Consider the following 27701-nt stretch of genomic DNA (forward strand, 5'->3'; position numbering starts at 1 on the left):
CTTGAACTGAAGCAATTCATTAAAAGTAATTTTTGCATCCAAACGCGTGCTTGCACTTCACTGTAGTGAAGAATATTGGTGCATCCATCTTCCTGTTCTGAATTGTACACAAGTGCACACATCAACACAAGGCAATCCCGGAGGTATTGCCACCATTAAGCTAGTGATAATTCTACCATTATAAGTAAAGGCAGAGGACATACACCTAAATGCTCACTCACAGATGTAATTTTGACTCCATGCATCCCACCGAGCAACTTCCTAATGTTATTGGACCAGCAAGTTTTTTTCTACCTAATTATGTGACCAAAACATTCAATCTTTTCTTTTTAATGAACATTTTTCTTGCTGTTTAGTCCTTCTGTGTTCAGTGTTTGGCTACATCAGGGCTAGGCTTAGGCACAATAGGCACATGCCTAGGGCACAATTGTGTGTGTTTGGATGCTGGGTTTGTGCCTCTTTTGCCTACCTAGGGTGCCAAACCCATCCCAGTTAGGGCACTTTTTTGCTTTGGCCCAGCACTGGATTAAATTGCTGCTTTTACTTGCACCCAGGTTGTCTGCCTGTCTATCTATATTTCTATATCTATTTAGCTATGTGTATTGTGTATACATAATCTGAAAGGATAATAAGGTGACAAACATCAGCACAAAGGTAATCTGATATTACCTTTACAGGCACTAGAGAACATTTATAAAATCTCAGGGGTATGGATAATATTGCTTAGAAAAGTGCAGGATGTCACGAACAAGTTTACAAATAACATTTTCTTGCATATGCACAGTTTGTTATTTTGCCAATATTGGTGTTATATGATAATTAAATGGAATTTTAAAGGAAACTGAATGGAGACTGAAATCCCAGTATCGAAGGTCAAAGCAGAAATATGACCTATTGCACAATTATTCAACTCAAATGTATTTTCCATAGAAATACCAAAAATAAAATATCTCGATATAGGAAGGTGTGAAATGGGCATATTAAGCCTGCATACAAATTATTGGAAACCAGTGGTTCTTATATAAATGATAACTTTTATTAAATGGAATGGCAGTAGTACCACAGCACAGAAAATGATAATAGGCAAATCAATATCTCTATACTTACAGAGATCAATACAAGATGATACTGTGCTATTTAGAGCAGTCCCTAAGGCTCTTTCAGATGTTGTCATACTTGGTGCCCTGATGGATTTTCTACTGTAATGTTTAGTTGCAGCTTCTCTATGTATGTTACACAGAGGCCTTAATTATGCTATACTATAACAGCACTTAGGATATTGATAAATATTTAGTCCGCTCTATAAAGGGGATCCAGTATAAATAGAGAGAGTAAGGCTACACTCTTACACTATTTTCTGCCTCTGATAACTCAATTGTGGAGGTACACATAGTTAAAAACTACGAGAAATTGACCCATTTACTAAGGGCTAACAGGAATACTAAGAGACACACAAGATTTTAGAGCTCCGAGTATTGCCCCTTAAGGTGCTGCTTCTGTACTCCACAGCTTCAGCCAGGTTAAAAGTAAGCAATGAATATTACTTATAGGAAGTTGGTAGTAATGTGCCTTATGCTTTCATTTATTCATTTCTCATTTGGTTTTACTTAAGGTATTGGTAGGACAGAAAAGATAGATAATATTTACAGATTCTGAACTGTAAGTGCAAATATATAGATTTACCCTGGTTCAGGCTGATTGAAAAAGCAAAGATTAGAAATGTATAACATAAGCATCTCTTCACAGGCCCATATGTCACAGGGGGAAGGAATTTAGAGAATGAGGTCTGCAATTCATTGGGCTGATTTTCAACATAAATAAAGTTGCATCGAGGGGATAGATGTATAAGAAAGAAAGGAACGCTTTAACACATACAAGCAAGCACTACCATCCTCTTACAAGAAAGTTCAACCATTAATTCACTTAAGATGAATTGCTAAAAGATTTGTTTTGATTAAAGATCAAGTACACCCAAGAAATAATGATAGCATAATTAAGTTAATATCATGAATCTTATTGTAAAGCACTACAGAAAGTGCCTAGATCATTAATAAATATATACACATTGATGACAGCTATAATGCAAAGACTGGACAACTCTTGGAATTCGCTTTCCAATATCCATCTACAGTACTTCCAAATAGGTGGTTGTTATAGGGGGAGCTAGGACTGTGAATTTATATCATGTGACCCGCCAGCTATGGCATAACTAGAAATTACTGGGACTTGTAGCTAATTTTTAGGGCACCCAAAACTATGCAAAGATGAGCTCTCTTGCAATCATGTGTCGATCATGGCTCCACTTGATCGAGAGTTGCCAAAAATAATAAAAAAATAATAACATTGTTATTTTTGGTCTTAATCCTTCCTCTAAACAATGGCTTAAGAATTCTTATTTTTTTTTGGCTAATAGGTGGCAGCCTTTAATGTGAACTTTTTTTTTTTTACAAAAAGGTAATTCCTATTGTAAAAATACATGTAATATTATGTAATGATGAAGGCTTGACCCCTTATAGATGGGTTTAAATTTATTCTCCCAGTTGAGCAACATATTTGGGTAAAAAGGTTGAACCATGTCTTACAACCCATAGAAAAGTACCAATATTAAAATTTTGAAAGCAAATTTTTTATTGGTTGTTTTGAGTAAACTTTTTCTGCCGATAAAGTTTTGTGTTGAATTCATGGTTTCCATGAATTTGTCTTTAGAATTTCATCATGCCTTCTCTTTCATCAGAAAAAAAAATTGTCTGTTGTACTGGAAAAACAAACACAGATGTTATTATTATCTACCTCTTGCCTCCAACCAGTGGACGTTCTCCCATCTTTTGAAAAAAAAAAACATTGCCATGGGCAGAATTGCAAATTTTGCCACAAGTCTGTGTCTGGCAAAAAGGTTAGCTAATTCCTAGCTGCTAGTCGATCTCTACTTACTAATTATTTCCTAGGTGAGCTACTCTGGAAATTAACCCTCTCAGGACCACTTTGCATTAGGGAGTTAAGCTAGAAAAAAAGCCTGTCTGTTGCATTGGAAAAGAAAAATACAAACATTAATATTTGCTGCTTCTTTGTAGTTACTTGCTAGAGAAGGAGACAGAAGAGATAATTTAGGTAGTGTAGTAGAATATGTGGAGCACTTTTCGTTGTTTCCCAGTTCTGCTTCGCTGTTCTGTCAGACCCAAAAGCCCTTGTTAGGGCTATATGTGTCTGTGTGTGTGGCATTTGTAAGAGCTATCTGATAAACTGGATAAAAGCACAATGTTTTCCTTGGTAAGGCTTGTAACTCAAGGGTCTTACTACATGTTTGCAGTCTGCTAAAACTGATGAGACACCTAAATTCATACTAATAACAGTCAGAAAATTAAGTCCTTATTTTCTAAATTGGAGTGGTCTGTCTTCCACACAGCATGTCCTGCAGCATGTTTGCACTCCGGAGAGACACCTATATTCACTAGAGATTATTATTAATGCAAAATGAAAAGAGGATTTTAGTCAAATTGATTTGAAGAATTTCGGTTCTGAGCAACTGGGAAAATGGATATCTGGATGGTACAATTCTGACGAAGAAATGGGCCCCATGTTTGGAAGAAATTGACAGTTTTATCATAATAAAAAGGAGCTTCTGTAACAATGTAGGACAATCTATATGCAACTGCAGAGCTAAAAACACATTAACTGCAATGCAATTTTGCTTTCACGTTGACTCTAAAGCATTTCTGCAAAAGTTCATGGATTCGCGAAATTTTCGGTTAAGTGAAACAGTGCAAATTCAGTTGTAACTATCTATTGACCACTATTGACCTGTGTAAGCTGAGAGAGATGAGAGCTGTGTGGAGTCCCAGCAGGGGACTTGTCCTAAAGAGGGACATATATTTCAGTTAGAACCCAAATGTGGCAAGGGTTATGTTTTGTTGTCTACAGGTGTCATGGAGACTGGAGGGGTCATTTATATATAGAAGTGTATATATACAGGTATAGGATCCATTATGTTTAAAAAAAAATCTCTGTAATACTAAAAATAATTAATCTTTATTGGACGCAAAACAATCCTATTGGGTTTTTTAATGTTTAAATGATTTTTTAGTAGACTTAAGGAATGGAGATCGAAATTATAGAACAACCCCTTATCTAAAAAACCCCAGGTTCCAAGCATTCTGAATAAAAGTTCCTACAATATACCTGTATAATATATTTATTTATATATATTTATATTGTAATGAGCAGGGCTCTATTTACCTCTAGTTTTGGTCATGAATGATTTGTATGCTTCATCACTTTGCCTTTTCTCCTTCTCAGTTTTCTTAGTGATATTATTTCAGTCCTTACTGGCTTGTTTGGGAATGCATGAAATCAAGTGAAGAGGCCACCCAATGAATAAGACAAATATATAGTGCAAATGCCTATTTGCATTAAGGAGCTGCACTGTATTAGTTCAGAACTGAGAACATTTTCCAAAGCTTACTGAGAAGCGAAACATTCATCAGTTTGAAGGCCACCTAACTTTTAGAGTTACTGTGAGTGATTTAACTTCAGTAGTGTATATATTTTTATATATTCCTTCATACAAATGCTAAATTATATAAGCAGAGGAAAAGCAATTAAAGGATTGCTTGTATGCCCAGAGTGGAACTGTTTAACCTCCTCAATATAGAACTAACAATAAAAAAAATACTGTGAAGCAATAATGGGCAAATTGCTATGAAGTGACATTCCAATCTATTACTTAGCCTTGTGTCATGTCACTTAAGAAGAAATAAATTGTACACATTTTGAAGACGCGCATTTAGTCAAAAGACATAAATGAGATTTAAATTATTGTTCATAAACTGAAAATTCCAATTAAGTATATAGTAAGTGCTAATAAAATAAATTTGATGACCAGCTGCTTGTAAAAGATACTATATACCATATGCGAAAAATCAATTTATATCAGTTTATATAAATATTGTGTCTAGATGAATGCATATATTGAGTCTAGACTTATGTATATTTATAAAAATATAAATCAGATTACAAATGGAAAATAAGTGGATGGTCTATAAATGTACAACTCAGGTTCACTATACACTTTATTGCAGTTGTATTCTACCATTTCTGTAACCTAGGGGAAGTCAAAAGTAGGTAATCAGTAGTATTATTATGATACATAGGCCACATTACTGTCTACCACATCTACTTTTTTGGTCTCTGAACATGAAATATTTTTAGAAACAACTTGCAGCAGGAATTATATCTGTCCTGATTATACATTTGAGTTGTGAAATCTGATCTTTTAGGACAATCCAAACTAGGCATTGTAATGTAAACCACAAATGTAGAATTACAAATGTATGTTTTAATCGGAAATCTGTAAGGATATGAAAACAATCTGTCATGGTTGAAGATTTGCACCGAGCATCACCTAAATACAGGAAAGTCTCAGTGGAGTGGTCCTTTTATTTGTGAATGCATGCGTGGTGACATGGGGGAGGAGAACAGAGTTACAAGAAGCAACGGGGCAAGAGAGTCCGAACTAGGAGTATGTAGAAGAGGTACCTGCCCAGCCATTGTTGCACCCTAAGCGGATGCCTTCTGCATACAGCTACAGCTGGATACAGGAAGGGAAATAAAACAAAATATAAGACAGTTATAATACTACATAAATATCCTTGCAGTGAAGGGGGATATAATAGTACCCATATCTCTCCCCTTTTTCATGTATGCAAGCATTTACACTAGATACAATAGCAGTAATGTCAATGGCAGTACATAGCTGATTTAACCAAATGTATACTATAGTTGCTACCCAGTAACCATATTGATTGTCATCAACTAAACCTCTCTTTCAGGTACAGGTATGGGATCCGTTATCTGGAAACCCGTTATCCAGAAAGCTCTGAATTCTGGAAAGGCTGTCTCCCATATACTCCATTTTATCCAAATAATCAAAATTCTTAACAATTAATTATTTTTTCTCTGTAATAATAAAACAGCCTGTACTTGATCCTACCTAAGATATAATTAATCCTTGTTGGAAGCAAAACCAGCCTACTGAGTTTTTTTTACATGATTTTCTAGCAGACTTAAGGTGTGAACATCCAAACTATGGAAAGATCTATTATCCAGAAACCCCAGGTCCCGAGCATCCGGATAACAGGTCCCATTCATGTTATACCTGTAATAGTATTTTTTCTTTATTATATTCATACAGTATATGTATGGTTTCCTTGAAGAAAGAGCAAGGTTTAGCTGACGGAAGATATTACCTTGTCAGTGAATGTTATATATATATTTATATATATATATATATATATATATATATATATATATATATATATATATATATACACACACACACAAAGGCTTTTTCTCTTAAGAAAAACTTTACTGAAGAGTTATTATTACTTACACTTTTGCATAGTGAGGCTGAAATATAACATAGCTACACGAAGTTCAATGTCCATGTTATTAACTGAATATTTCTTAAATCTTTGCAACTGCTATGCTAGTTTAATTTGTTATGTTTATCTTGAAATGCCAGCAACATCTATCTTGAGTACTTAAGGCTGCAGAGCAGTAAAACTTTATGTACAAGATAATACCTAGTTATTTATATCACTTAGTGTTTGATTCAGTAAGTGTTCTACTCTGACATATTTCAATGTTTAAGGCTAAAGCAGTTTATGTCATGTCGCTACAAATTGTCGGAGTAATTTCTGTCATGATGAGTGATGCTTGTCTTCTGTGTGCATGTCATGTTTATGTTTGCTGAAAATGTATGTTCTTGCTAGATATAACATTCTGCTTAAATCGATATATCACGTTTTTGTGTAATCATCTTTCTCTGTGCTGCAGGGAACATGGAAAATAAAGGGACTGCAAGGCACCTTCATCAACGTTAGCAAAAAAATAAGGGGGCATTGTTAAAGGGGTGGTTCACCTTTAAGTTAACTTTTAGTATGTTATAGAATGGCCAATTCTAAGTAATTTCTCAATTGGTTTTCATTGTTAAGTTTTAATAGTTTTAAAATTATTTGCCTTCTTCTTCTATCTTCTGACTCTTTCCAGCTTTCGAATGGGGATCACATACCCCATCTGAAATACAAATGATCTATAAGGCAACAAATATATTGTTATTGCTGATTTTTGTTGCTTATCTGTCTATTTAGGCCCTCTTTTTTTCATAACCTAGTCTCTTCTTTAAATCCATGCATGGTTGCTATGGTAATTTGGACCCTAGCAACCAGATTACAGATATTACAGATAACTGGAGAGCTGCTGAATAAAAACTAAATAACTCAAAAACCACAAATTATAAAAAATTAAAACCAATAGCAAGTTGACTCAGAAAATTACTCTCTACAACATGCTAAAAGGTAACTCAAAGGTGAACAACCCCTTTAAGGCTTTAATGATGCTAAAAGGGATACAAAAAAAAACCTTTAAGCACCTCTCTCTGTGATTAGTATGAGAAAATTCAGATACATCTGAAGTTTCGGTAATTACAAAGTAATTGTATCTTGGCTAAAAGGCCTTGTTCAGCTAGTTAAGATAGAACATGGGTCACATTGGACTCTCTCACCCAGGATGGGTCTTTGCTGAGAGTGGAATAAAGATAGAGGACGCCAGAGGTAATTGCAAACAAAACAGAACAAAGGCTTTATTGACAAAGTGCCACAGGCTCATACTTACAGATCAAAGCACTAGGTATTATTTGTAAGATGCTGATGATCATGTCATACAGAGTCATAGGTAGAGCAGGATTCTATGACACCACTGTGGAGACAGCCTGGTATATTTAAAGGTTCACCTTTAGGGTTTCTAGCTAATGTTCTCCAGATCTCCTACAACAGAAATGGATTAGGGAGAAGAATATAACCTGAATCCCTCTATAGAACTGCGGTCCCTTCACTTTATGCTAGTACAGCCTAGGGGAGAGCAAATTTTTTTATCCTGGACCCAACCCCAATGCACAGCCTGCACCTAGTCCAGGAACCTGACTGGCAACTGCATTATCCGCAACCTGGTCTGCAATCCACTGACAGGAAGTGCCATTGCTGCAAACCAGAAATGAGCGGGGGCAGGAAAAAGAGTTTAGAAATTGTGTAAGGGAATCAGGGATCCCAACCCCCACTACCCACCTCTTTCCATTCTCTCTGCACTCTAAGGGCAGGGGCACATGGGGAGATTTAGTCGCTGGCGACTAATCGCCTCTTTGTCATGGGTACAATCTCCCTGAACTGCCTTCCCCCTGCCTTACGCCTGCTAAAATGAAAAATCGCACTTGCGGCGATTCGATTTCCGAAGTCGACTGAAGTTTCCTCGTGAGGCAACATCGGAAGACTTCGGAAATCACAGCGCCGCGAGTGCCATTGTACTGGCGGTTTCTCATTATAGCAGGGGGAAGGCAGGGGGAAGGCAGTTCTGGGAGATAGTCGCCCTGCAGAAAAGGGCGATTAGTCACCATGCGACTAAATCTCCCCGAATCTGCTGTGTGCCCCTGCCCTAACCCCTTTCTTCTTTCATCTCTCTTGATGATGATTACAATGTCCTGATAAAAAACCTGAAAAACAATAAAAACTTCATGGGACAGATTGCCTTTAAAAAAATCACTCCTTTTTCCACAGGATTCAATAGAGTTTTCATGGGAGATATGCATCTAATTGAATCTGGCCCAAAATGTGATATTAACCTTAGGGATCTTTTGAACTTTTGTTTAAAGTATATAATGTGTTAAACATATATGCATTTAAATTGAAAAAAAAAAAATACCAGTATGTTATAAATACAGGCACAAATTCATTTTGATAAAGGAAAAGATAATAGTTTAAGTTCTAAAAACTCAGTAGACATGTATAGAGAAATCTTAAACTGAATTAAGAGTTTTTTTCACCTTGATCCTGGCCCATTATATTTTACATTTTAACTTTTAGGGCTTTAAAAAGAACATTGAAAAATCGAAAATATATATATTTTTATGTATTCATTTTACAAAAACTCAATTGTTAATTTGCAAGATTTATATCCTTTTAGTGTCCAAAACCAGACCTAGCATATAATTTATTGGGTTTGGTAATACATCACATACTACCTATTCTTTAATGTGTGCTATCAGCAACAAGTTATTTTTAGAGTTTCCTATGATGACTAGCAGATCTTTTGAACTATTTTTTCTCTGATAACTGCACCTATTTACATGTGATAAAGTATCCTTTTCCTAATATATGAGATAAAAATATGTGTACTCTCTAGTGCCTGGTCTTACTGTAGTTGCTGTCATCTTCAAGTGGTTAAAATGGCATGATTTACTTTAGAGCTTGTGCAGAAGAATTTGAGAGGTCAAACAGTGAAATTAAGTGAGATTAGTGTTGCTGACCTTTGGCTTTCACATGATCTAAATGTTTCTCAACTTACAGCAGTAAGCTAGGCTCTGAAAATCAATATAAATACATAGTATAGGTATATAGAATTAGGTTTTCCATTCTCAAGCGGTGTTAGCATAATGATCTTTCACAGATGAATAATCCAAACACCATATATAAAGTTTAAACATTAATGTATTGAATAATCAATTTGTATTGAATATGTAGTCTCTTTATTAGCAATTCACTTAAGCAAATATACATTTAAGCAATACATACAGGCCTATCATGTACAGTATCTGACTAATTGGTCCACGTGTCAAACAGATGGATACCATTCGAGGTGTTATATACACAGTATGGCCACGATGCACTGCCCAACAATGCATTGGCAGATTACATTTTCAAACATGCCCAATGCTCGATATCATTCATAGATATCAGTTGGGATTATACACGTACCAAAAATAATATGAAATTTGAGATTGCCTGTCTACCTGTACGTGTGTGACAACTTAAGAAAAATTATTATTTTTTGTTACATAGTATGTAATATGAAGTCAGAAGGGTTTACGTTTTCTAATGCTGTGTTCCATGTTTTTTTGGGTTGTTCATATTTTGGTAAGTCGTAATACAATCCTGTCATATGGAGCATTGTACTTAAGGTCTGAGTGATAGGGAGCAGCGGTGGTGTTGGCAAGTGGAGGAGGAGAGTTGCCAATTGGGGATGGGGCCTTACGGGGCTGGGGGCTTGCCTATGGTGCCACTCAGTGTTGCAGCAACTGAATCACACATAATTGAAGATGTATGTTCATGCCTATGTGCAGGTCAAGTGATACCCCTTTCCCTCACACGCCCAAGTTGCTCTCCATTGTTCTCAATTTACAAACTAGAGCTAACCTTTGCTTACTACCTAATTGCATTAGAACTTGATGGTGTGTAGTGCATAAAATATCTGCATTACCAATAAAAAACAAAAAGGGCCACAATAATTTAGGAATCCTACATACACTCTAGGGATGAATGCAGGGATGGGCTGCCTACAGCCTGCCAGATGGTATTCAATATTACACTTAGGCCATGATATCTAACTTGCTAGAAAAATGAAAAAACAAGGAATCACTGCTTTTTAAACATATAGCAGAGGATTTCTTTTATCAACTTTTGATCATAAAATGTTAAAAAAAAGGGCGGATTAAAATCATTTTCAGTAGGGATTTTTGTAACAGAAATATATGTTTTACTGTGCAGCCAAGCCACACAAACTGGAAAATCAGAAGTAGACAGCGCTACCCATTTATTAGATGGAGTAAAGTAAATAACATTTGTTCCTAACCCTTGATTACATTATTTTTGGCTCTGATATTAAGTAATTTCCTTCCAGACGCAGCTCTGTTGAAAATTCACAGCAATGGTTATAGCTACCATCACATATTATAGTGTTAGTAGGGTTTCTTGTTACGGTTTATAATCACATGTAGTTACATGCAATTAAATGCTGTGTAATCCAGGTCTTAAATAAGCACTGGGCTAAAATGACACAAATTGGTATGTTTGGAACTTTCTTTAACCAATGTTTTATTGTCAAATTCTATCAAGAATATTTTCATCTCGTTTGCTGAATTCCATTGTTTTTATGAGAGACTTTAAGGCAGTTATTTATTAAAGGTTTGTCAGATTGAGTTTTTAGAGGGAAAACTTGAATTTTTCTAGATTTATTAAGACCCAAAGCAGCAAAAAAAACGGAATCTGAAAATACTCCATCTCAAACCTATCGAGGTCCTGCAGAAGTCAATGGCAGATGTCCTTTTCCAATTTGAAGATATCGTGGGTTTCAGATGATAATCCAAACAATTCAGGGTTTTGGGGAGATAAAAAAATCAAGCGTTTTGGGAGTCAAATCCAAAAGATTTATATGATTCAAGTTTTTTCATGATTTTATTGAGACTTTTCACAAACCAAATTTTTCTAATTATTTTATTAACAAATAAGGTAAAATTGTGGATGGGAGTTTGGTTGAGTTTGTTTTATTCAAATTATGTCCAGATATTTATGTCCAAAGACACTTCTTGTACTTTCAAATGCTTGCACTGAACTCAATGAATCGTGTACAAGTGCACTTTTTGACTCTGGAAAATCCTTGATTGACTACAACCCTGAATGTGGTGGTAGTTCCAGTTACTGATTGAGTTATAGTCACACCAGGTATACCAGAGTTATACCAAAAGAATCACACACCAATGGTGGTTTAATGTCCCACAACAACTTATTGCCCACTTTGAATAGCAACAATTTGCACAAGATTTGTGAATAAACACATCCAGTTGAGTTTTTTTTTAAATTTCTCATAGTCAATACTAACTGGAAACTATAATTATACTAAATGGTCTAACTGAAAGTTTCAACTGGACATTCAATAAAGTGTTGAAAAAGTTATTATCAGAAGAAGTGAGGTATTGAAACACTTCTGTTTCCAATTTGCACAGTCTGGGAAGTATCCAAATCCTTTAAAGATTTCCCCATGTGATTGACTGTATGCATGGCATCCCAAAGGGATTCTGGATATTACTGGGGAAAGCTATGGATTATATCCAAATATTTCAAAGCCATGGAGGGTCCATCATTACAGTAAGAAATACTTTTCAACAGGTACGAGACTGAATACCTGCGGCCAGGCACCTATGAATAACTGTAGTCATAGCAGTTGGTTATATTAATTATAAACTAATCCAACAAAACTATAAAAAGAAAAGGAGAAAATCTGAGAAACCTACACAAGATCACACATGAGGAACAGTCCAGGCACCTTCTCACAGGCAAGAAGCATGCAAATGGTATCATTCTGTTAGACAGCTGTACTTTCATTTAACTTTAGTCTGCATTTTTACTTTAGCTTTTATCTATGTACTGCATTGCAAATGATTTTTCCTGTCATCGCGTCTTATATGGCAGTACATTTGCGGATTTCTGTATTTTTCTCCTACATGAAAGCCTTTAAAGTATTTGCAGGTTTTCAGCAGTTTATTATAACTTCATTCTTAGAACTGGGAGCTTCACCTTATGTATGTCACAGTATGCAAAAATCGATCATTGGAAGAGAGAGTTTTGCTTGTGGGGCATATTCATTCTTGGTCAAAGTGAGAAAGTGAGAAAGGCATTTTTTATAAGGAAACAAGGAGGGACAAACATGTCAAAAGGTATGCCGTTCATCTCTTCTTATTGTTAAGCATTGAATACTATTTCCTCAATGTAACCTGACTAGGTGTCATAATAAAAAGTTGACACGCAAATCGAACCAGAGCCTAGCCAGATGAGCCACTCCCTTGCCTTGCATCTAATATCACAGCTCCCACAAACAGGGAAACTTAATTCCCTACTTGCTCACAATGGTATCTGTTCTCATTTACTGCCTTAAAACCATAGTGGAATCAAGAGATTAAACATTTAACAGCAATGGGTATGTTACTTTTGATTTTGTCTCTTTTAAAAAAAAAATCCAGGAGTTTAGCAGTTAGTGATAGTGATCATAAGGCATGCTGTACCATATCCTGTTTCACTTCACAGACAGCTCATTTATCTTGGGGTTGAGTGTGGCCAGCTCTATAAGTCAGCCCATTTTCTTTCTCATTTCTCCTCCCGCTAACCTTTACATGAAATAAAATCTCAAATCATTTTCGCATTTGAAGTCAAAGGGGCTGTTAAAACCATTTCCCTCCTTGTGTTTGTTGTTGGAAGAGGCTGAGGTTTTGTTACTCAAAGGGGACTTTGTGTAAACCATGTTGGAACATTCACTCACTGAAGATTAAAATGCATTTAGCGGTTATTTTTGGTACCAGATTTTTATAAAGAAAATAAAAACTCTTGTGAGCAGATTTTTTTTTTCATATACATATAATTATTTATATATATTAAAACACACATAAACTATATGTATTCGATTCAGTCCTTGCATGACCTGTACTAGTTTACAAACAATGAATTTAACTATGGGCGACCATGCACAGGCTAACAGCACAGCAGTTTGAGTATATTGGAAATAAGTGGAAATGAAAGTTGTATCTCATCTGCCAATGAAATTCTTACTTTAGATAGACTGTATGTGACTCAATACGATTGGAGGATGGGATTTTGAAAGTGTACCCGCATCAAATATTCCATGTATGCCCACATGGTTGTAAACTACATAACTAAACATTGACATGTATGATAACCTTCACTGCTTTTTAAAGGCTTAGGGCCTTTGCTTACCAGTATTAGGATTAATTCATTATGATGCATTCCTGAAATCAGGAAGGTAAGACCCATTTATAAAGATTAGGCAATTATAGAGAGGTAAAAATCCTTATCGATCTAATGTGGTGTCTTTAATTTTTCTAGCTACAAAAAAAAAATGTTTGCTAAAACTGTAGACTTTGGTTTCCAAAGCATCACATATTCTGCAGAAAATGTCAAAGAATAGCTATAACTTCAGTTATAATCTATAGCCAGCTCTGTCTCTGAATAGCTTTAGATCCTTTACTGTACAATAAAAATATAATTTAGTCTGATCTCAATGAAACATCTGGATAGCAGGTACCAGTTACAATAACCTTATTGGCAAAGTGTTATATTTTTTGTTGATGTATGTTTCATATCAATAGTTTCTCAAAAACACCCACTTAACTACATATATTGCATTCCAGTTCAAAGCAGCCAAATGCTTTCTGAGGAACTGCTACACCTATTAGCTTTGATAAATCTGTCAATTTATTAACACGCTCCTGTCAGGAAAATGTTTTTGACTGTCAGCCAAGTGTTGTTGTATAGGACTGGAGATAAAATTGCTAATCCTGAATAAGTTAAATGATTGTACCTGTAGCAAACATTCATTGTCAACTGTGTTAATGGAAAGAGTAGGTCAATGTAAAACAATTAATCAGATTTTGTATGGTATGTTTATTTGTTGCTTAGAAGGCTAATAATACTGCAAAATATTTAATAGTAATGGTGTTTAATAGTGTTTATTACATTTCTCCCATGTTTTGCTATATCTATTGTATGTAGCATCGGTATTCAATCTATATACTATCTATCTTTTGAGGTATAAGCATTCTGATATTTTGATTAGACCCAAGCTGGTATTAGCCACCCCCAGTTTCAAGCAGCGAAGCAAATGATTACAATAGATGCTCATACTATGACAACCCTGTGTATATTCATATACAGCAATGTTGTGATTATGATGCTTGTGTGACTAAATGGCAGTGACAAAATATAATGCATATGATAAATGGTTGAATAGCCGTTGACCATAAATGGAATAGTTTAAGCTCACAATAACTTACCAAAATGGTTATAAAACCATTTAGAGGATTGTTATCACCATGAGTGAAATCAGCTTTCATTTAATCACCTAATAAGCTTAATTAAGTAATAATGGTAATAATAAACACCGTAAAAATCTATTTTGGCAGTCTTCTTAATATGGAATAGTGCACAAAGTGCATTATATTTGCTAGACATAAAGTACACAGTCCTCTTTGTACATTTCACCTATATGTGCTATTTTTTTGCACAATCCATGATAAGGGGACCTCAATTGACCCCCTCGCCATCAGCCATCCCACTGAACCCCATTGTTACATAACTTAATGAAATACCACAAATGGGGTAAAATGGCCACAGCATTTATTCACATTTTATCAAATAAATAGGACCTTGCCAGCCTCACCCAATATTCTGCCATTCCTCACTGAAGACTTGAGATCAGCACTATGTCATTATATCCACCACTGAGTATTAGGCTGCCTCTACCTACAGGATGGCCACAAACTCTGCTACCAGCAGGAGCTGCATCTTCCACCATGAGAGAAGTTTAGCAGTTCAGCAATGTGTCGATGATAGGAAATCCAAGCAGGCTGTCACCTAGCACAAGCAGTAGTAGTGTCTGTATCAATCAGCCCACCATGCAGTCACAGGAGAGAACCTCCTTTCTCCCTCTTGTAAAATTTCCTGTGCAGTACTCTGGCAAGGTCCTACCACCACAACTAGCTTGCCCCACTATAACTTTATAATTATTGCTTATTCGTTACTAAAACATAGAAAAGGAATGAAAAATTAAATATTCACAAAATATACAAAACATTTTCTTTGTATCAAACATACTATACCACAGGATGGAATAAAATTGACCATTAGCCTTATGATATAGCTGTTAGATGCAATCTCTAAATGTGTTAACTGCCTTACTATGTGCCTTATTCTATCCAAGGTAACATAACATATGCAAGATTCATAATATGCAGGGTTTACAAAAATAAACACATAACAGACCCATTCTTAAGCATACCTTGCCAATATACTGTCATAAAACACAGAAATGTATATCTTCCTGCCCACGCCATGAGTTAATAAGTGGCAAGTGATTGCCAGACAAGCATTACCTGGTGAAAGGAACTGCTTACAGCTTACTGAATTAAGCAATTCTAAGCTAAATAAATAAATCAGTGGTGCAACCGTCTAAAAGGTGTTATGTTAATGGGTTGCTAGATGATCATGAAATGTTAAATTTACAGTGGGGAACTGCTTTATGCCCAGAAAATAAAAAAACAAAGTACTATGAAAATGAAGGCTAGCATTGTAAAGGGGAACTATATGATAACTTAAAATATATACATGCAGTATATTAAGCCAATGTTACAATAAGCAGGCCCTGTATGATATAATAGTGATAAATTGTAGACAGATCCGCACACACTCAATTTAACGCAGTCCGGGAAGATGCCCCTTTTATTATGCCACAAGTAGTTTAACTTTTCGGGGGAAACCCTCCCTTCATCAGGATGATGGATCCTGATGAAGGGAGAGTTTCCCCCCTGAAACGTTGAACTACTGGTGGCATAATAAAAGGGGCATCTTCCCCAACTGCATTGAATTGAGTGTGTGCGCATCTGTATACAATTTATCACTGTTGCTAGGGGGCCCGGCCAGGTCTATAGATGACCAGCACCACCATAGCAGTTAAAGTAAAGAGAGCTTTACTGAGACAATTGACTCATACATATATTTCTTATAGCAGGCTGCAAGCTATCCTGTTAATATATCCTTCTGGTGGGACACAGATATATAATTCCTGTCCCAGGCATATGTCCTGCCTTAGGGCTGAACTCCATTTAATGATTCAGAACGATTCGTCGCGATGTGACGAAATGCAGGCGACAAGTCGGAGGCGCCAAATATAATGGGAGTGATAAAAACTTCGCAGGTACAAACTACATGTATTCAACACAACACGACTGTCGGATGTGAACGTTGCATGATGCGTCTTCATTCGACAATCGTGTTGTGTGTAGTTTGTACCGGCAATGTTTCTATCACTCCCATTATATTCTGCATCTCCAACTAGTCACCTGGGTTTCGTCACCTTGCGACGAATCAATCAGAATTCTTCCGTGGAGTTCAACCCTAATGCTTTCTTTGAAACCATCTATTTTCAATGTTGTCAGGTGCATCTGGTGATAATGGAGGGGAGGCATAGTGGCCCTTTCACTAGCCTTTAAATAATATTAAACTTTACTTTTTAATTCATAGTACATTGAAAATGTGCTAGTGCTGTGCTTCCTAACCTTAAAAGAACAGTAACACCAAAAAATGTAAGTGTTTTAAAGTAATGAAAATATCATGTAGTGTTGCCCTGCACTGGTAAAACTGGTCTGTTTGCTTCAGAAACACTACTATAGTTTATATAAACAAGCTGCTGTGGAGCAATGGCGGAAATTGAAAAATGACTATATGGCACAGGTTAACTAATGGATAACAGATAACACCATTAGACAGACAGAGCTTATTTGCTATCTGCTGTGTAACCTGAGCTTTTTCTCATTTGAATGGATGCCCCCGTTGCTATACAGCAGCTTATTTATATGAACTATAGTAGTGTTTCTGAAGCAAACACAGCAGTTTTACCAGTGCAGGGCAACACTGCATTATATTTTCATTACTTTTAAACACTTTTATTTTTTGACTTTACTGTTCCTTTAAGGCAAGGTCCAGATGAGGAAAAGGTCCTGCATAGGAAACACTACATTGGGTACAGGCAGATGAAATGCAAGATTTTGCATTTTGTTCTGAAATCTGCCATGGCAGCAGCAGAGGAGTCTTTTTGACTTGTCAGGCCCTAGCCTAAAGACATACTGGCAGGCCCGGTCTGGCAATCTGTTGGTTCTGGCAAATGCCAGAGGGGCTGCTATAAGGTGCCATAGAAAGTCAGTATTTAGTGGGCTGGTGGGGGCTTTTTGGGCCTCTATGTGGGCTGATTGGGCCTCTTTGTACCTGAAATGCCAGGGTACAATTTAATTCTCAGTCCGGACCTGCATACTGGTGTACAGTATGGGGTATTAGTGCACAGCTCAGCAGCGGAGCTGTACAACAATATCCATCCAAATACTTACTCCCAGATGTATGTCGCATGTGGGCACAAAGGATTTGGCAATTACCTTCTCAGCTGGAATGATATAGACACTTTAGAATTTAACAATATATTTCATATTCAAAAAAGATTTTGACAAACTGACACAGGCATCAGCTTGGATAAATGTGCCAATATGCTAAAACATACTCATTTATTGTCTAAATTCTCATGACAGTAATAGAAGTTTTTAGAAATGCTAAAATTGATTGTACAGCTGCAAATACTTCTGAAATCCCCAGTTTGATCTTTCAAAAAGCAGCCCCAAAATGACATAGTTATTCTGGGTTGCAAAAAGACACCTGTAGCCAGGGGTGGTCACTTGGCCTTTGTTCATTTCTGTGGGAAAATGTGAAATCTTTTCCTCATAACATGATTGTTCCATACATCCAATATATCAAACATATATAGTGAAGAATGTGACGTGAGCATGCATGTGAAAGAAATCATGAATATTTGATTTTATTCAGTGCATAGAAATGTCTTCATATTTAAAAAGAAGTCACATAAAAATGCAAAAAAAATACATCTGGTTCACAGCTAAATATGACCTATTTGGAAATTACCATAATGGGAAATAATCTCATGTTATATTTCAATTAGTATTTTGTGCAGATTGATTGTGGTTATGAAAGAGCAGCCTCTAATGAGAGAGCATTAAAGAGATACTAACACCAGAAATTAAACCTTTTCTACATCTATCATAATATTATTTTTGCATGCTATTTATAATTTTGCCATAAAATCCAATCTGATCAACCACATTCCTTTAAGAGGGGGCTGCCACATTTTTGTAGCAGTAGTCTTTTAGCATTCAAAACTCTAACTGAGAGAAGGGACATTCAGGTTGGCAAAATAATCAGGTTTAGGAAGTTCAAGTAACAATTATATACAAGTTTTTTAGTGCCATTTTTTTTAGTGTGCCCATGATACAAAAGCAGGAAAGGTTTTTTAATTATATGAATATTAAAAAGGAACTGCCTTCTCAAAGATGATCATTATTTTCAAGTACATGGCAATTAATCGGGAAAAGTATACTATATTGAATCCAGAGATTGTGGCAGTGATTCGCTTTCATCTTTGGAATGAGAAAAGGATATGTTTAGTTGGTTGATGCTCTCCCTATTTCTAAAATAGTAACCCCATACAGTGATAGGGCAACGGAAATAGTCTGCGTGGGGTGAGCCTGACCTACAGGAATGATAAAAGAGGTAGAATTTCAAAAATAAAACAAAGTGTTAATGCACTAGATTTCTATTAGAATAAGAGTTAAGGTGGCTATACACTGAAAGATATGCTCGTTTGGCAAGGTTGCCAAATGAGATAATCTTTTCCCCGACAGGGCCATCTGGGGTGGGCGATATTGTGGCAATGCCAAACAATCACATTACAATGAAAGGGATACAAATAGTCGGAGCGAGGACAGCAGAGAAATCAAGCCTGCCGATTGAGATCTAGATGATTTTTGGCCAGATATCAATTGGTGAGGCCTGTTGGAGGGCCCCATACACAGGCAGTTAAGCTGCTGAATCTAAAGATCCATCTTAAATCTGCCTGTGTATGGCCACATTAAGATTAGAATTACATTAGAATTTGTCAAACCTAATGACATTTCAATTTTTTTTAAAGGTCTGATTTATTATAACTATTATCTAGTTCATCTTCAATTTGGTTCCAGTAAGATAAGCCTCGATTTATGGTGTATATACATAAAATACAATATGTGCTCTATAGCTTTCATTTTAACGGTGATGTTCCTGACAGGAATCCTGTCTAAATCAATTTGATAGCAACATTGTTAAACTTTGCATTGCCTTCCATACACACCAATTTTACAAAAGTGTAGAGCACTCAAAATGTATAAAAGTGAGAAAATCACACTGGTGTGGCATAATAAGATCATTCATTCAAGCTACTCCTGTTGATTCAATTCTTTATGAGCAAAGAAACTTTCTGACATGGTCACCTTGAAATGCTTTTTGTATGTGTTCATTTAATTTATAAAAACTTTCAGGAATATCTACATGCTTTTGCACACTCCCTGGAAACTTGTTTTCTTTTGAAAAAGCCCTGATCTCTTAACCACAAAGGTTACATGAAATATCCTGAATTCTATCTCTTAACATGAAAAAATATTGTAACATTCTTGCACTTGGGAGTTTTTCTCAATTTAGATTTTGTCCTTGTGACCTGTTAAATGTTTATACTAAAAATGTTATCTATGCTTCATCTGTTCCCCAGTTTAGATTTTTTGAACATATTAAAATATGCGACAACATATTATAAACAAACACAGGATGCAGTGGGTAAATTATGTAGTGAAAAAGCACAATGAACGCCCTTGTACTGCTTAAATTACCAGCATAGAAACAGGGTTAGTACACTGTTGGGATTATATTTTTGAGAAGCTGTATATCAATATTTAAGTATGTGCAATGGAGTAGACTTTCGGTTATTATTGTTATATTTCATTTTAGAAAGTTCATGCTACTTCTATGAACCTGTAATCAACATCTAGTGATGGGCGAATCTGACCTGTTTTGCCCTAAAATATGCGAAAATTTGGCAAAATTCATAGAGGTCTATGGGTGACAAAATGTTTTTACGCGCAGGGTGATGCGGCAATTTTTTTTTATTGCGCGACAATTTTCACAGGGAAACTTGCCGAAAATTCCGCTCATCGCTACTAAAGATATATACATATATATTATATATATGTATGTTCAGTGTGCACACTCAAGTTGGTCAAATTGTTTCGTACAGCATAGTAAATAGACCTGTCATCATACCCTTTATTTACCATTTATTGTGATATCTTCCCTCAACTGGGTAAAAAATTTTTAATATTCATTTCTGTTCTTGGCAACTGATTTGTAAGTAGGCCCACACCAAATATTCTGTATACAGTTTGGTTAGTTAATAACAAGAAAACTGAGGAGCCTAGCAACTGAGAAGCCTAGCAAGTCAACAGTCCCCAAACCAATTAATATCAATACCCTCACCAGAGCCATAATGTGGTTGTTTACTGGCTAATTCTAGAAAATATATTCTCCAAGGGGCAATTTAAGGCTATCTTAAAGAGTGACCATACACTTGCTTGATCATGTTCCATTGTCTCACGTGGCCCAAAGATCAGAACTGTAGGATGGGCACAAAACAAAACTGCTCTCCAAACTTGCATACATGCCCAGGCAGTTGGGGAGTAGGGTATGGTTAAAATTGGCCAAACTGCTCAATTAAATCTAGGCATGTATGGTAAGTACGGCCTGCTTTACTGGCCGTTTATAATTTTTTTTCTAAAGGGGCAATGACACATATGCTCAATTTTTAATTACAGTCTCCCATTCTTTGGTAACTTAGTGGCTGTCAAGCTGTTGATGCTGTTAACCTATTTGAACTGAGGTAGGGGATAAGCAGGGTTTTTTTATCTTCCATTTCAATATGACATTAGGATAAACCCAGTGGTTCTATTACAGTATATCTTCCATAAGTACTTTTTGGGGGTTATTTACTAAAATTCAAATTGATCAAATTTTTTATTACAACAAATTTCGCCAAATTGCCACAAATTGAACTCATTTATCAATAATTTTTGTCGTAAAAATCTGAATAAACAAAGTCACAACAAAATTGAACTTCAACTCATATAGTACGATTGGCACTCTGAAAACTTGACTTTATCGAATTGCCACTGCAAAAACTTTTTTGGATAATCGGATGAAAACCCTAACTTTATCAGATTATCCAGAGCAGATCATGATGTCAACAATTACAGGAGCTTCTCCATGACCTCGACAGGTTTGAGATGGAATATTATAATAATAATAATAGTTTTTTTTCCTCGAAAAATTAGAGTTTTCCCCTTTAAAACCTCGACCGGATATTCATGGTTTAATAAATGGGCCCCTTTTTGTTTAGGGAAATAAACAACACTGTTCCATTGCATTGACTATATGTATTTATGGTAATAGTATTCTATATTAAAATATTTTGCTTAGAGATGAGTTCTCAACAACGGGAAACAAAACAGTGTTTCTCTGACCTTAATTAAAGATGAAAGCAGCACCTACTGCATTCCAAGAATCTCCTACCTTATGAGCTATTTATTGCCCCCTTCCCATTCTTAACCTTATTACTATCATAATGTCCTGCACAATAAACTACACCGATTTAATAACCATTCTAACTTTTATATATATATATATATATATATATATATATATATATATATATATATATATATATATATATATATATATATATAAAATAAATAATACATAAAATAATACTTGAATATACTTTGGGATGTTTTTAGAAATTGGTTCAACAGCAGTATTTTCTCATGTAATTTTTTTTAAGGGCAGAGACACACAGGTCTTCCCTGCCTTCCCGCCGGCTAGAATGAAAATCGCCGATGGGAAGGCACTCGGAGCGCTTTGTTTTCCGAAGTCACCAGAAGTTGCCTCACGAGGTGCCATCCCACCGATTTTCATTCTAGCTGGGGGGAAGGCAGGGAAGGCAATTCAGGGAGATTAGTCCCAAAGAAGAGGAGATTTGTCACAGGGCGACTAATCTCCCTGAATCTGCCTGTGTGTCTCTGCCCTTTAAAAAAAATTACGTGAGAAAATACTAGAGGAAAAACGTTTACATACGCAGTAAACGTTTGGCATAGACTTGGCAGAATCATGTTTGTTTTAGAGTTTGTATGGGGAAAAGATTTATTTATTAAAATACCTATTCCAATTCCTAAGATTTGCATTTTCCATGAAGGTGTTTCCATTCACAACAGTGTCCTCTTTCATTCATACCTAAACTTTGCCTATTTATGAGACCACTTTTATAGCTGGGCTGTTAAAACTGTTTCAGTCTTATTTCCAGTTGCACTCATGAAATTTTAGTAAATTGCTTATATTTTTCCCCTCCCTTTTGAAGTCAGAACTACTGCTTCCTTTACCTGGAAGCAATGTCTGGATTTGTGGTTTTGCTGTTTACCCAGTGTCATAGCAGACTGCCAAAATGTTTTTATTTCAAAGTCATGTAAATTCACAGTTAATCATTGACTGTATTTAGGACTTATGCTTGGAATTTTCCCTTTTAGTTGAAAGAGACAAGGACTTTTCACACAATCGAAGGCACTATAAAGAATTTCGTTTTGATCTTACTCAAATCCCACATGGAGAAGCAGTGACAGCCGCTGAATTCAGGATTTACAAGGATCGAAGCAACAATCGTTTTGGGAATGAAAGCCTTAAGATTAGTATTTATCAGATCATCAAGGACTATTCAAACAGGTAAAGCTTGTTCACTATGATTGCTTATTTCTAATAATTATTATTTATAAACATGGTTTATTTACAACAAACTTGACTGATTTATTAACTCTATGTGCAGAATCAATATATAATATTTTCAGATTTATTTTACATACTGGGACTATTCTTTCCTGAGTGATAAATAATGGTGTCCCTTCTCCTTATTCACATCAGAGTGTCAGGATTTAGGTATGTGAGGACTATCTTCCCAAAGACCAGAGCAGTGTCAATTGTTCAGTGCAGTCTGCCAAATTGACGCAAGTTTCAAATTTGCTATATGAGTCAATTCTGTAAAACTTTGCCAACTGTCAGGAGGAAAGATTTGATAAATCAAATAAAATATGGATATGCATTTAATCCTTCTGGATTCCCAGTTTGACCTTTCATAAATAAGACCCTCAGATCTAAAATATTAACTGATGGCTCTGCATAATTTAATATTTGAATGATATTTTATTTGTAGATTTAAAACACTTTTTCTACTTGTGGAAACCATTTTTGTTCAACCTCATATAAATTCTGAGAGGTCGAAAGTTTGTATCTTTAGGTAGCAGGAGTGTTATGAGTTGGAAAGATCAGAGGTAAACTAAGCATTTAATCCCAGCTACTGTTTGACTTCTCAATGAGAATTTTGGATTAAGGGGTTGGCTTGAAACCAGATATAATTCCATTCCTATGTGCAGTAGCTTTCTGAAAAAGAAAAATAATAATTGCAGGTCTTGTTTTTCCATGGCATAACTTTCATATAGTTCAGAAGATTGATATAAAATAAATTGCATGTTTCTTTATTCAAATCTCATATGAAAACATTCATTTCATTTAATCTATTCACCGTCTCTCACAAAATGTACATTTCCCTTAAAAGTAAGTAATCATTTGGAAGAGTATCAGTGTATTATTGTTTAGGGACTGTAGAGGTATTCTGTTTTCCCTATCCTTTTGTATTACAGATAAACAAAATGTGCAATTTATGGCAAGCTATGCTTATCTTTAACCTTTTGAAATTCCTGTTTCTTTCTTGGTTCACCACATAAATATTCAAAATAATGGTTATACTGGAAGGATATTTTTATTATCCTTTCTATACTCAAAATAAAGGAATATAATTTTGTTAAACCAGACATTTGATTTTCCTTATATTTTTTTTAGTGAATGATGTGTAGCCAATGAAGACTGTTTTGGATTTTTGTAGACAGTGTTTTTTGAAATTTAGCAATATTTCAAAAATTTCAGAAAATCACAACAAAACTGACCACCTACCTGACCTTCAGGGGTATCTAGTAGAGCAAACAGGAATTATCGCCAAACTAACCCTATTTGGTGTTTAGGCTTAATCCCCTGCAACTGCCTCAGGTCCCCCACGGAGGGCAATCCTTCATTTTGAGAACAAATTCCATAGAAAAACCTCCTTGTGTTTCACCTCATCCAAATATTTTGTACTATATAAACTGTACTATATAAACTGTTTTGTCCTATGTAACTATTTTATATGTAAACACTTGCATTCTGATTGGCCTTTACGAACATTTTACAAAACACAAAAAAAACTTTAAATCACTTATCCACACAATGCTTCGAAACCTATTTTTGCAGTTATGGAATTTGTCAACATTATGCTTTTCAATTCTTGTTTATGTATCTTGATTTTCAAAAACTTTAATTATGACCAAGGCCACTGTGAGAAATCAAGGGGCCCCTCACATCTAAATTTTACATGGCCACTGGGCCCCACCGACCCTCATACTACAGTAAAAATCTATAAAGATGAGTGCTAAAATAGTAAAACCACTAGGTAAAACCCCTTTGGTTGTCAGGCCCCACCATAAAAGTTAAAAAAACATTGGTGGTCAGCCCCCCCCCCCTACAAATTAAAAAAAAAGCATTGGAAACCCGCTTCCCCCCTACAAGTTAAAAAAAATCATTGCTGGTCAGGGCTTCCCCATAAAAGTTTATAAAATTCATTGGTTGTCAGGCCCCCCTCCTACAAGTTAAACAAAATCATTTGTGGTCATGAAAAAACCCAGCCACTGGTGCAGTGTCAGATTGGGACACCAGGGGCCCACCCAAAAATCTTTGACTTGGGGCCCACCAATTAATCTTAGACCAGGGGCCCACTGTCAGTACTATTATTCTTCCTCTCCTCACTCAACCTCTATTCTCCTAGTCTCTTTTCTTTACATACTATAATACTATAATCTGTTATTCCATCTATTTAGTCACTTTGTTCTCACAAAAATAGGGAATGGCCATGAAATAGGCCAAATGTCTAGCAGCATGAGGGCCCACTGACACCTGGGCCCACCGGGACTTTTCCTGGTATACTGGTGGGCCAGTCCAACACTGCACTGGTGGTCAGGGCCCCAATCTTCTTCTCCTTCGTGACAGTGCTTCTTAGTTCACCTTGGCGGCTTTAGCTTTGATTCCCTTTGGCAGCTTTGGCTCCCTTCGGAGCTTCCTGGTCCCCCTCAAAACTAGAAATCAACCTGGCCTGGGGCAACTGTGCCACCATGACAGTAGCCCTAATTAATATAGTAATATGAAAGGTTATATATATATATATATATATATATATATATATATATATATATATATATATATATATATATATATATATATATATATATATATATATAAAACACACTAACTATATATTTTCCTTAAACAGTAGCATGGGTTTGACCTTTTTTGCTCTTATCGTTTAACAAACATGCTGAAACAAAGAAAATTTAGTTATTTGAGAAATGTCTTCCATTTATTAAACTGGCAATGAAGTTGAAAGCTACTAGTAATGTAAACAGCATCCCAACTGCCATATTATTTACTTTAAAAAAAACAATCTTTCCCATGTATGTTAACAGACTACACCATTAATTTTTGAAAAACTGTGTAAATATAATTTACTTGGAATTTGTGGAGAATGCCTCTGTTGAGTTTAAAGGATATATGTACAATCGTTGTTCGAACGATTCAAAGGATTTTTAGCGATCGAACGAAGGATTTTTATTAGATCTGGAAGGTCCCCATAGGCTAACATTGCACTTCGGTAGCTTTAATTTTGCAAAGTATGAAATCGAAGTCTTTTTAAAGAGACAATACTTTGATTATTGAATGGTCGAATAGTCGAACGATTCTAATCGTTCTAATCAAAGTCAAATGGTTGAATATAGTCTATTCGATGGTCGAAGTACCCAAAAAATTACTTCGAACTTTTTGAAATCACTCGAGCTTAGTAAATCTTGTTTAAAAGCAAATATTGAATTGGTTGCTATGGGTTACTCAACCAGGTCAAACTTTGTGCCTTTTATTATTGTACATATGAGGGCTGTTGATACCTTGTCCTACATGTCCCGTTATGCTTACTATTTGTACCATTCTTCTTATAATATACTATTTTATGATACCCCATTACTTGAACGACTCTGGACTGTCATCTCTTATTGGGCCCACAGAAAAATAAACACCTTGCCAATGGAAGCATACTCCTCTAGCCAAATAAGGGTGGCTGAGCGTTAGTAGTAGCTTTTTTGACAGTTGCCACTTTTCCCCAGCAAACTCCAGAAAATACACTGGTTAAAAACACATAGGGAAGCAAACCTACTGTACCAATTTCTTAGGGCAATAACATGTCACATTCTGTCACCCCTATTAATCTTGGCTACAGAAAGTGACAAAGTGTCTCATGGCTCCTCTCCACTGGCTAACATGTAAATCTCCATTGGGGAAACAATAAAGGAAACTTCATGCTTCTTCGGAAAATTTCCCCAGCGGTGATTCACATGTTAGTTGGTAGAGAGGAAGCAAGGGATCTCCAAAATTTGTAAATAGATCAGCGCCTATGGCAACAGAGAAAAGAAAAACAGAAAGCCAAACTAGTGCATATTTGGATATTTGGACAGCACCCAGTGTTTGAAAATCTCTTTATAAGGTGTGCTTCCCCTTTAAATCTTCCACTGCTGTTGAAAGCATGCAAAAGAAAGATCCCTTTATATCCAAGTAGTTGTATCCACCATGTGGCTAAAGTGCCTACTTACAAGCCAAAATTAAGGTATATTGCCTGGAGTATTAGCAGATCCTTCCTCTCCTTTTAGCTCAGTTCTATGAATCCCAATATAGAAAGATATAAATCCAAAATAATAACACCATTTATTAAAAATATACTTTAAAAACACTCACATTTTTTTTAAGTAAAACCACATATCGACATCTGTGTTGCACAGGCTATTGCAGCTTCTATGGAGGGGCCCTACCAGCATGTGTATCTCCCCTGTGGCTCTCCCTGTGAGTCTGATGTGATGTCACTTCCTGCCTTACACGTTTTGCCAATCAGCTGGCTTCCTCAGAGGCATATTTCCCTAACCGTGTGTGTCTTCTATTATACAACTGCTCATTAGCGGTTTCCATGGTGACCACAAAGGCTTGCGTTCCAAACCTGCACCTCATAGCCTGTTTCCTGCCCTATGTCAGTTCCGGGTTCTTTCAAACTGCATTGTGTCAGGTTGCCATGGAAACCCTCAAGTGCTGGGTTTACTTGAATCACTAAGCTTGCTTTGATGCATTTAATAAAATTGATGTTTCTTTTTGCTATTTTTGGCTTTATACCTATCT

The 27701-nt window shown here is 35.9% G+C and overlaps 1 protein-coding gene across 1 annotated transcript in view; it reads left to right on the forward strand.

The window, feature by feature from the left end:
• The window catches only part of bmp5.L (bone morphogenetic protein 5 L homeolog), a 65041-nt gene that overhangs the window by 19445 nt on the left and 17895 nt on the right, over positions 1 to 27701 (forward strand). Inside the window, exon 2 of the mRNA XM_018263469.2 lies at positions 22883 to 23075. Coding sequence (XP_018118958.1) covers positions 22883 to 23075 — 193 coding nt within the window. The remainder of the gene's footprint in view (positions 1 to 22882; positions 23076 to 27701) is intronic.

Source organism: Xenopus laevis, chromosome 5L (assembly GCF_017654675.1).
Source record: "Xenopus laevis strain J_2021 chromosome 5L, Xenopus_laevis_v10.1, whole genome shotgun sequence".
NCBI classification, from domain to species: domain Eukaryota; kingdom Metazoa; phylum Chordata; class Amphibia; order Anura; family Pipidae; genus Xenopus; species Xenopus laevis.